The 12132-nt window shown below is 34.7% G+C and overlaps 1 protein-coding gene across 1 annotated transcript; it reads left to right on the top strand.

Annotated features, from left to right (window-relative positions):
- Positions 1-8074: 8074 nt before the first annotated feature.
- Positions 8075-8467, top strand: LOC119635473 (RING-H2 finger protein ATL70-like). The gene has a single exon (XM_038030282.1). It carries the CDS (start codon positions 8075-8077, stop codon positions 8465-8467), a length of 393 nt encoding a protein of 130 aa, XP_037886210.1.
- The last annotated feature ends 3665 nt before the right edge of the window (positions 8468-12132 follow it).

Below are 12132 nucleotides of genomic sequence, written 5' to 3' on the forward strand. Positions count from 1 at the left end.
CTCGACTACTATGATGGCAATCAAATATTAAGTCGTCTTTCCAATCATCTCAGAAGTCCCTCTTATCACAGATTCAATGTTCTCATGTACTTTTGCATAAGAAAAGGAAAACAATAACGAATTAAGTGAAAGGCAAAAATTAAGGTAAAAACATGGTGTCACACACACGACACCAACATTTGCCCACAATCATAAGTTAAGTCGATGAAACCATTAGAACTTTTGCTTTCGTTTCTCACTATTTACACAATCTATACCCATGTGAAAGGTCTGTATGCTTACACATATATTACTTAATTAAGGCGTGACAGAAAAAAGAGAAGCAAAGTGAAATGGCTAAGCGCCTATTTCAGCACTTTACGTTAGCGCTTGTATTACTCGGTTGAGTTTGAAAGTACAAAAGCAAAACTGTGAAGAGATGCAATGGCATAACAACACACATATGCAAACGCACTTAACACATCTTTTGCGAAACACGCGTGCCTTACTCTTTTATATAATTTTATTTATTTAACATTTTATTGGCACTCGTTACTCATCATCATTGAAACCGTCACAACCAATTCTACTGTTAAAAGAACGAGCGGACAGAGAACAATTAAACACATATACATAAAAACCTATATACAATAAACTCTGGCACATGTGATGTATTCCCATAGTGATGATATTTTTCTCTAACAAAATGGCTACAGAGAGTATTGGCCGTGTCGGGCGCCTGTGCATCCCCGCGTTATTAAACTTTAAAAAACACACAAAGTACATAAAAACATGCGAACAATAACTAAAAGAGAACGATAGTGAAGGCGAATTAACTTGTCTACTCCATCTTAAAGCATCGACACCGAGATCTTAAAACTACTTCTGTAACAGCGTAGGATTGTTCAGCCCTTTTCAACTTTCTGTTTGCCGTTCAAATGCTGACTGTCCGAACGTCGCTAATAACAAAGAGCTTACGAAGTAGAGTAGTTTTCGTCTTAACTCTGATTAATCAAACGCTAGCAGCAGTTTCCGTGTTAATGCTTTACAAACAGTTAAATGATGTTGTCCTCATTTTCTGTTATTTACAGAAGAGAATTTTTTGCGAAGCTTACTATGAAGAAAAGTATTTGACAAAAAAAAAAAAATTATTTGGAGCATCTGATGCAATTTCGTGAACTCTCTTACTAGCGTAGAATTTGACAAACTTGTGCGGCATCAGTATGCAGAGCATATGCATATGCTTGAGTTGTTCGTATATAAGAGAGAATTGCCTGTAGCACCCAAAACGCCGTTACCAGATGGATCCACGCACCCCAAGTAATAAGTCATTGGAAATTTTATAGAAGAACAAGTAAGCACAGTATAATGGACCAAAGCCCACCAACAAACACCCTTCGTCGCCATACTCTTCTCATACAACGACTTTTCAAAATAAGCCTTTAGGTGAGAAGTCGTCGGAAAAGTGGTCTGATCCAAACCATTTTCAATATCGTGGCTTCCCTGGATTAAAAGCGATCAGCGTACCAAATTTCGTCAAAATATCTCAAAAATTCCGACCGGCAGATGGAACACGAGAATACATAGTAAGGCACCAGGCGGACAAACAAGCTTAGATCGATTCAGAAAATGATGCTGAGTGGCTTGGTACAGTAGAAGGTGGGAGTATGGCAATTCTTCTCGGTGTAACATAAAACCACATAAGCTTAATATATCCTTATACCACAAGAGACATAGATTATATTGAATGCTGGTAATGCCCGACCAAGAAAGACAAGTTTCTTCTGAAATCTTTAAAGAAGCAACAACATATTTTGGTAGATATAAAATCGCTACTTCCTCCAACCAACTGTCAGCTAATAACGTTTATGAGTTTTGTTTGTGACATTCGGATTAAGTCATTTATTGAAAAATCATAGCTCAAACTTTTTTCACCGCCAGAACCAGAATTTGCGCGGCTATCTACCTTCCGAGCAAAAATATACAGATAAATTATATGCTCTGATAAATATATATATATTTGTCCGGAAAGAATCGAAAAGCGCGTAGCTATTAGCTATACATTTTTGTTGTCTCTTTGGTTTATATTATATTGAAGAAAATGAAATTTTGTGTACAACAAAAATGAGTCACTGTAAGCATTTTGATTAAGTACTCGATCTTTCAGTTCATAAAGCTATTTGGTTTCATAAGAGTGAATATATAATACACAAATGGGCTGATAAAACTTTGTACATATATATACCCATGTATAAGGCGAAGGCCTTATTAAAAATTTTATCACTTTGTAGCCAAATTAGTTTGTAGCTCAACTAACAAAGAAGTTTGCCATTGATTAAAATAAAACCACATTCTACGTCAAAGAGAATTTAGTCAGTACACGCAATAAATAACAACTAAGCATATGAACTATACTTAAACCAAAACGTTCCGTCATACTGATAAGAAAGTTAAGTATAGCACGTAAATTCGTATAAAAGAGACCTTTTTAAAAGAGACCTTGATTGTTGTAATATGTTAAGTGCGAAAAGAAAACTTAGGTTTTTTGTCATTTAATACTCGCAAATCATGCCTATGCACATTCATACAAAGACTAGTGATATGGTTCTTTTTTAGCTCAGGCGCTCAGTTTTATCGCATACAAAATTGTTTACACATCGTTTACGTTTCCGCATAATTAGCGTTGAATGATGTGTCGCTAGACGTTTTACTTTCGTTCGCTTTTTGCCTTTCACAAAAGAAAGCCATTAGAAACATGTCTGAAGCAAAGAAGAAAGAGAATTATGAATCGCTTGAATTCATGTTTTGATTTCATTTAAGAGCTTTATACGCTCAAGAGCCTTTATTCAATTAAGTTTTCATTACATTTAATTAAACCAAATTCATTAAATTAAATAATAAACAAATTTTATATACGTGCTTTGCATTAATTTTACATCTTTTATTTTTCCTCTATCTCCCTTTTCTTTACTAGAAGGTCACTTAATCTAAACTAGCTTGCCAATGGGACCCAGAATGGAATGCCAACATAAGAGCAAAGCCCTCTCCATAAAAAAATTTTGCACGTTACTCTATAATCTTTACTTTCTTGAGTCAATGATGGACAGACGGCCTTGATTTTTAAATTTAAGCCAAGTACACAAAACTAAGGCTTGCATTGCTCCAATTTTAGTGACTTTAAAGATGCCAGCATATGCGATCGCATGGCAAAATTAACTCAGAGTCGCCCGCCAATCAAGCTTACGTGCAGACTCGATGCATATTGTTTTTTCAGTGAACGCTAGAAGCAAGAGAGTATACAAAAAGAAAATAAGATGTGCTGGCCGCAGCTTAGTGGCTGTGTGCCAAATCGATAAGTGTTACGCCCCTTGAAAGGGCTTACAAAGTAGAAGGCGAAGAATAATTAACTAAGAAGTATAACAGAAGTACTAACAAATTCTCCGATATTTTTTGGTAAGACTCAACTTGTTGCAAAGTTTAATAATCAAAATATTGGTCATTTATGTCTATGGTCTTTTACCACTCACCACCTGTTGTGCTAACTATGACAGCATCGACCTGAACCAATGTTATTCGCCAAAAGACACAAACATGTCTGAAAAATACGCCACATATATGTTCTCAAGCCAAGTTGAAAATCACCTCCCAGATTATATTGAACTAGACTGCAAATTTTTTCAAGAGTAAAACTTTTTGCCTGAAATCTCCCTTCTAACTGCTTTACAGCTTACTTACTGCGTATTCACTCCAAGGCAATTTAATCTTTTCCGCAGCTTCACCTGCATTTTTTCCGGTTTAACCTAATCAAATACAGAGCCGTAAATGAGACGCGGATGAACTTCTGCAAATTTTTATCGTTTTCAAGACTAAAATTTTCCGCCCGAAATCTCACAGGTAAACCTCCTAACTGCTTCATAGCTTACTACGTATTCACACCAAGGCAATTTAATCTTGTCCTTAGGTTCACCTGCACTTTTTCCGGTTTAACCTAGTCACTCGCAGTGCCATAAATAAGAAAAAAAACCCTCTAATTAAACATATGCAAATAAAACTGCAAAAGAAAGAAGCTTGTGCAGTTGAAAATAGCTATAATGTGTAACCATAAAGCTCTATTAATTTAGAATGGAAACATACTACGAGATCGAACCAAACTGCTGCCATATTTATAAAAATGGAAACTAAAGAAAAATGACTGAACCATACCGAGCATTCAATGCTTAGTAATTCATGGTAGTGGAAAATGAATTCCATGAACATTCTTACAAAAGGTTTCCCAGTTCTTTCTCTATCCTTTAATTTTTGAAGATTACCTTTTATTTTTACTTTCAATTTGAACATAATCCAAAATTCGTATCTATTCTTCTCAGCCACTTTTGATGAATAATGGCGAAATAAATATGTAAAAAAAAAAAAATGGTTATTATAATAATTTGACAAAGTCAATTTGATATTTAAACCGAGGTATCATAGAGAAAGGAAAGCGGAAATTTTTATAAACTGCAGATACCTTTTCGCTACAATTCATTCAAATCAATTCAATGAAGCGAAAAAAAAGCACACTCGGATGTGAGGGCGTAAGTTTTATGTCATGACTATTGTCATGAGCCATTAAAAAGATCCATAAAATCTACCGACAACGTGCAATAATGAACATTTATATGCATAATATTTGAAAAAGTTACAATTATATGCTGATAGCTCTTGTTGTCGACAAGCTTTAAAACAATGAATCCTTCTTAATTATATGCTTTCCTATAAATTTATTTTTATATAATTTAAATAAAAAATTATTAAGCTCGCAGCTTTGTCGGAAACATGAACACATTTATACATACATACTCTCCAGAATGCTCATAGTCTGACTGTTTGAGAAGTCGTTGTACAATGTATTGTCGTTGAATCGCTGACACTCAGTAAGGGTTGCTGAACTGCTTCTTTATAGATAGTTAAATTTCTCTTACCTATGACAAAATCAAAATTTGAAATTTTACCTGTTCCCGATTCAATACAAATCCTTTTTTTTGATTTAAATCTGGGGTTTTCTAACAACAATATATAGAATTTTTAATTGATGCTGGAACTTGGAATTTCCTTAACATATATAAATTATAGCGTTGTTACGTTAGTATTTTCATTCGTTTTTAAAAAATTTAGGTCGGAAATTATTTTTGGTATAAATTTCAGCTAAAAATTTTGTAGACTGATTTTTTGTTTTTCTTCCCGCGCATCCTTAACAAGTTGTTCCATTACAATTAGTATTTGCTTGTACTCTGCATCACTTGCAGTGTGAAGGTATATTATATTAGCGGGAATATATGTAGCAGCCAGATATTATAATGATCAGCTTAAAGTTACCCTCTCAATTAATCAGCGCCTGTCTATCCGTCCTTTTCTTTATGCGCAGTTCAACATACAACCGTTCATCCCATTGCCATTTTCAACAGGTACACGTTTTCAATTGAAAGTGTGTCCCTAGGTATATCTATTAAAAAAAATTAATCTTGCTTAAATAGTTTAAATATTTATTATCTTGTAATCATCATTAGTGGTTTGGAATCAGTTCATTGCACTGTTGACACTTGAGTCAAAATTTCTCGGCATTATTTGTGGCGCCAGCTGACAAATGAAAAGATAGGTGGAAAGAAAGACAAAAATTACGCCCAAATAATGTCGTTATTGAAATTTGCAGAAAATTACCTTCCTTTGCCTCTATACGACGCAAGCTTTTCAGTTCAAACTAATCAAAATTTCAATATATGACAGGTACAATTCGAATATGTTGAGGAAATTCCAAGTCTCATCATTAATCATAAAATATGGTTTAAAATTCTAAATGTCAGTGAATGAAAAGAAAGAAGAAAATGTATATGTCGTGAAGCGGGCAACAGGTGTAATTACACCTAGGTAAAATTTTAAACTTTGATTTTGTTAGAGGTATAGCGAATGTGCCTATATAAAGAAATGATCTGATTATCGTTATTCAGTATTAGTGATTCAATAATAGTATATTGTACAACGACTTCTCAAACTGTCAGGCTATGAGCATTCTGGAGAGCATCTATCCCGTTATGGAACAACTTGTTAAGCTTGCAAAGTATTGCCTTAATATTGAGAGATTGATCGAAACAACTTACGATCATAATGAACGGGAGCATTGGGTAAACGTATTGAACATACATTCACTGATATTGATGAACAACTTTGATGACATAGTGAGCGTAGCCATTAGCATGTTGCCGACATATAAATATTCTTCTGAACGAGATGATGGGAATGAAAAATGCTGTGCTGTATGCCTGATTGATTTTCAATTGAATGAAATTATCCGCAAGCTGCCCTGTGCTCATGATTTCCACGCTGATTGTGCGGATAAATGGTTAAAATTACACCAAACTTGTCCTATGTGTCGGGCATGTGTATTTAATGGTTAGAATAATTTTTTTAAGGAAAGAAAATTTCAAAATAATTTTAAATTCAAGAGATTTTATAGGCCTCGTAACGTAGTTAACCTCATGTTTCTAATCTTAGTTAATATTAAATAAAGAAATTATAAAATTTTATATTGCTTCTATCTACTCTGCACAATTTGTGAAAAAAAGGTATAGTAAATTTGTGTGAATGTATGCAACACTCAAAAAAACGGAAACGAGTTCTAATTCGACCTAAGCTTGCCTCGTTCTTTTGTGTTTAACGTAGAGGTCGCAATTTTTGAGATATTTTGATGAAATTTAGTACAATGCCACGCGTGGGCCAAAGAAAAGCGCTTTTGAAAATAGTTCGGATCACGCACTTTTTCGATCACTTGCTACGTAGCACCGCATTTTGCAAAGTCGCTATATGATTAATTGTAAGGGGATGTAGAGAATTTAATCGCATGTCATATTCCCCTATTGTTGTTGTTGTATTGTTTCATTACGATTTTTCTTTTTTTGATCGCTTGGATTGGAAGAGATCTGTTATTGCCTTACATTTGGTTTTATGGACTTTGCATTATATAAATTGAATGCATTCCAGCTTTCTCAATCACTTGCCTGTATTAAGACAACAGTTTATCGAGCAATTTATTTCCTGTTTGCGCAATGCAGCTTCGACCTTTGCCATTACTAAAACCCTGGTATACCGAGTTAAATTGTGGCCGCGTTCGCTCACCAGTAAAAGTCGTGAGAGTTATCGTAAAATCACTTGTTGTGTCTGAAAATGCAGAACAAAAACTCAGAATAGAAGATCGACATATGACATATTGCGAGATTTAGGCGTTCGCTGAACCAACATATAGAAAATGTCAGAAATATTGCTTAGTGTTAAGATAGATCGGAATTCTCACAAAATTTTGGCATATAAACGAATACTTTTGTAGTTGCGATAGAAAAATTGTGCCGGAAGTCTTGGCTCTTTATCAAATACGAGGATTTCTACAGAATACAATAAAATAAGCAATGAAAACGAATTAGGACAATATTGTGACTCTTTTATAGATTGAAATCCGTCGTCTTATGCAGAAAAGCAGCTCAGCTGTTGTCTCGTCGTAAGCATATCTGTAAAGAAAATTAATCTTGCTTAGACAGTTCAAATACTTATTATCTTGTAGTCATCACAAGTGATTTGGAATCAGTTCATTGCACTGTTGACAGTTGAGTCAAAACTTTTCGGCATTATTTGTGGCGTTAGCTGACAAATGAAAAGTTAGGCGGAAAGAAAGACAAAAAGTAGACCCAAATAATCTCGTTTTTGAAATTTGTAGGAAAGTTAACTGCCTTTGCCTATATACAGGGTCTTAAGTGTTGGACTCACGCTTTTCAGTTCAAACAAACCAAAAATTTAACATATGACAGGTACAATTCGAATATGTTGAGGAAATTCCAAGTCTCATCATTAATCATAAAATATGGTTTAAAATTCTATATGGCAGTGAATGAAAAGAAAGAAGAAAATGTATTTTGCCGTGAAGCGGGCAACAGGTGTAATTACACCCAGGTAAAATAGAAATTGTTAGAGCTATATTTGCCTATATAAAGAAATGATCCGATTATTGTTATTCAGTGTTAGTGATTCAACGACAGCATCACTGTAGAACGACTTCTTAAACTATCTGATTATGAGTATTCCGGAGAGTGTCTATCACATTATGGACCAAGTTGCTGAGATTGTAGAACGTTGCAATAAAATTAAGAGATTGATCGAAACAACTTCTGATCGCGATCAGCTATTGCAATTCATGAACGAATTGAACAATTGTGATCTTAAGTTGGACGTTCTATTGGATGACGTAAGAAGCATACAGGTTGAAACGTTACCGAAATACGAATTTTCTTCCGCATCAAATGATGGGAGCGAACAATGTTGTGCTGTATGTCTGAATGATTTTCAATTGAATGAAATTATACGTAAGCTGCCCTGTGCTCATGATTTCCACTCTGATTGTGTGGACAAATGGATAAAATTGCACCAAACTTGTCCTATGTGCCGGGCATGTACGTTTGATGGTTAGAATAATTTTTTAAGAAAAGAAAATTTCAAAATAATTTTAAATTTAAGAGATCATCTTATAGGCCTGCAATGTAAATAGCATTGTGCTTCTAATGTTAGTTAGCATTAAATAAAGAAATTATAAAATTTTATATTGTTTCTATCGGTTTAATTATTACACTGTCCGCCACTTGTGCCAGGGTATGTTGTCTTTGTGTGGATGTATGCTACACACAGAAGGACAGAAAATAATTCTGAATCGATTTAGGCTTGTCTGTCCGTTCTTTTTTTTTTTTTTTTGTTGAACTTACAAGTGTCGCAATTTTGGAGACATTTTGTTCAAGTTTGTTATGCCAATATGTTTGGCCTAAGGACTGACGCTTCTATACTTCCTATATATCAACATATTTTGAAAAGCCGTTATATGATTAAGTATAATGTGATACAGGGTATGTATTAGTGGGCTACGATCCGCTACCGTGTTTCCCCTTGTTATACCCACCGCCGAAGGATGATGAGTATATAAATTTATTTATTGCAACGCCTAAAAGTTAGCTTCGAAGACGCCAAAGAGTATATGTATTCCTAATCAGCATCAAATTTTGAATCGATGTAAGCGTTTTCGTTTATGTAACCTGTGCGTTGTAAACCTTCTGCTGGCACGCAGGTTCTTGTTAATATGGTCCAAGCCCCAAAAAGCATATAAATTCTTGGCCACTTTCAAATTCGGAATGCAACTTGCGCATACCCGTCTGCTTGTCTGTCCGTGTGAGAAATTGTGGTAAACAGCTGTGGTAAACCTTCTCACGTTCGTAAAAATGAAGACATCGCCTATAAGCTTGTGGGAGAATGTGAAAATTACCCAAACTTTTCATAGACCAAGTCTACAACGCCCACACGTTCACACAACAACAGCAGTGTAGTTCTTTTTCGTCCTTCTATGGACTTTCTATTATTTAAATTCGTCAATAAGTGAATGAATTCCAATCTTCGCCAATATTTTTGCAAAATCGGAAGAGATAATCCAAGTATACACTTTCTCCGGCAAAACGTCTGAAACCAAAAAATTAATAAATTAAAAAATCTTAAATATAATTTTCGCCTTTTTTAAATCTAGCTGTATATAGGCATTGTCAAGGACGCGGATTGCTTTTTTTGCATATAAACCACCGAAGTCTACTCGTTTTAATTTCATCTGCATCTTTCGTAAAACATTTGTCTGAGAAGACGTTTCGCCTGCTAATGTCTAAGTCAAGTTTTATTACAATTTGGTTTTGAAATTTTTTTCGCAAAAAACTCTTCTTATAAGACCAGAGTGAATTGTAGGCAGAAGACTTGTAACAATTAGACGAGAGGCATGATTTCCTCCAGGGTTCGAACTTCCAGAGTAATTAGGTCTACATTTAATGAGAATATAGATAAATTTCGTTCGATTGCAAGTGGCGTTGATGGGGCGGTATATGTAATAGCACTGCTGTAAGATGATTTATTTAAAGTAGAAGGTTGCAGGAATTTTTTTGAAAAAAATCGCTAACCCATCATATTCTCCCTTTGTAAATTAATGTGATAAATTTATATCGGATGGGACAAGTTGAAACGAAAATTGTGTCTTTATTTGGCCCTGATATGGCGACAAAATCTAATTTGTAATTTGTCTTAGCGGCTGAAAAGTAATAAAATCTTGAAAATGTGTATTATATGCTATATGTGTATGTGTGCTATAGCAGTTGACGTTTCGAACATCCTCCAGTAGAAGAGTTTTCATGAAAAATTTGCCTTCGCATGAAAAGAATGTAAAATTTTTGGTGTATTATCACGAAATGAACGAATAACTGTATTAGGTGAAGTTGCATACCTAATAGTCGACCTTGCCCAAGTGTAACGTTTTTAAGTCATTTTATATCCTACATTCTAGTGGCACAATTATGCACAAGTTGGGGAAGAAGGTATATGACATCCGGAATAACTTTATGCACTTGCTTACATTAATCATTTCGCGAAATGATCTAAGCTTGTCTGCCCATCCGTTCGTCCTTCCATGTATTTTTGTGTTTAAGCTACAGATCGCAATTTATGAGAAATATCGATAAAATTTGGTACATCGGCATGTTTTGGCCCAAGCACGAAGATGTTTTGAAGATGTTTCGGACGCGAGTAGTTTTTTGTTATTATATGAATAACTGCATTAGATGAAGTGGCTTAAGGTACATAATGGCCGGCCTTGTGTTACATACGAATATTTAATTGCTCGACAAGTATATTGTGCATCATATGACTTGCTCTCTCGCTACGTAGGTTGGTATATGTTACAATTTGGGTATGTTGTAATGCTCTTCTCAAGAGATACATTCATTTTGCCAAATTTTTATCCTTTTTTTTTTTTTTTGCATGATTGCATGGAATATTATAACGTTAAACATACATATCATATAAATTCTTTAACAACTAACCGAGACACGCATGTGAAAAACTTAGTCAGTAAGCACGTTCTTGTACATGTTTTCTATCACTATAATGGTAATTTACTAATGGTATGGAGTACATTTTTCCAACTTGCGGAATACGCTTAACATTCCTATTCAATCCATTGACAACACCATTGTATATCACCACCGTTGCAAAAACGCACGACTTCGTACATGTTTGCGTTGGTCGTTGTTGAAGCATTAATCGCATGTATTTTTTTTCGCCAGTAAATAATCCTTAGCGATATGACAAAAAGGATTTTATAATTATCGCAATAAAATCACATAAGTTAGAAGGCATTTTATTGTTTGCTGTGCTCGTGAGGTAAACAGTTTGTTTTATAATAAAATTGATGTTGGAAAATTTTATTGACAATTGCTGCGAAAGCAATGACAAAAAATATGTACTATATCTTAAGAATGGTGACCGGTCACAACATCGGAATACGGCCATAAGTCGACGTTTTGAGCAATCTCCTTGCAAGATGAAGCGAAGATTCATTCAGTCACTCAGTTCAATATAGAAAACGTATCTCATCCGCGCAAGAGTTTATAGGTCTTCGTATCGTTATATCCGTGTCCCTCTGCATTAAAGTACCGCTTTTATCTATTTACATGCCACTTGTTGCCACTCGTGAGCGAATCTTTAGTCCGATTTAGTTGATTTTTAAAAAACGTGAGGTAAGGTTTAACAAGACATTCACGAGGCAAAGCTATAAACGAAAACATTTGCTATTTTGAGATCACAGTTTTAAAAAGAAAAGGATATTTTTAGTATTCTCTTAATCGTGGGCGGGCCACGAAGCAAATTTAGTCCATCCGACAAGAAAGAACTCCAACCAATTCAGTTTACTCATGCAAGGGCTTGATTTTGCAGTAAAAGAACAATCGACCAAGAAGGAAAAGTAAAGCACTTACCCCAATCATGATGATTAGGAACATGCACACACTACAGGGTTCCTATGCACATTTCTGCACTCTGCAAATACTAACACATAAATAATATATTCCTTCTGATGGGTACACAAACAGCTATTATATGCTTGGCCTTATTAAAAGTGAGATGAGCTTTTAGCAATAGTGGTATGATCGTTGGCAAAAGCACATGCTCTACGAAGCAATATAAGGTTTACAACCACTCAACAAATAGTAAGCCGTATATGTTGCGTTTGCTTTTCTTTTATATATAAAATATGAATATGTGTGTGCATATATATGTGAT

The sequence above is a fragment of the Glossina fuscipes genome, unplaced genomic scaffold, assembly GCF_014805625.2.
Source record: "Glossina fuscipes isolate IAEA_lab_2018 unplaced genomic scaffold, Yale_Gfus_2 26, whole genome shotgun sequence".
NCBI lineage: Eukaryota > Metazoa > Arthropoda > Insecta > Diptera > Glossinidae > Glossina > Glossina fuscipes.

Coding starts and splice junctions, on each gene's coding strand:
- LOC119635473 (XM_038030282.1), top strand. CDS start 8,075: ATGAGTATTCCGGAGAGTGTCTATCACATTATGGACCAAGTTGCTGAG.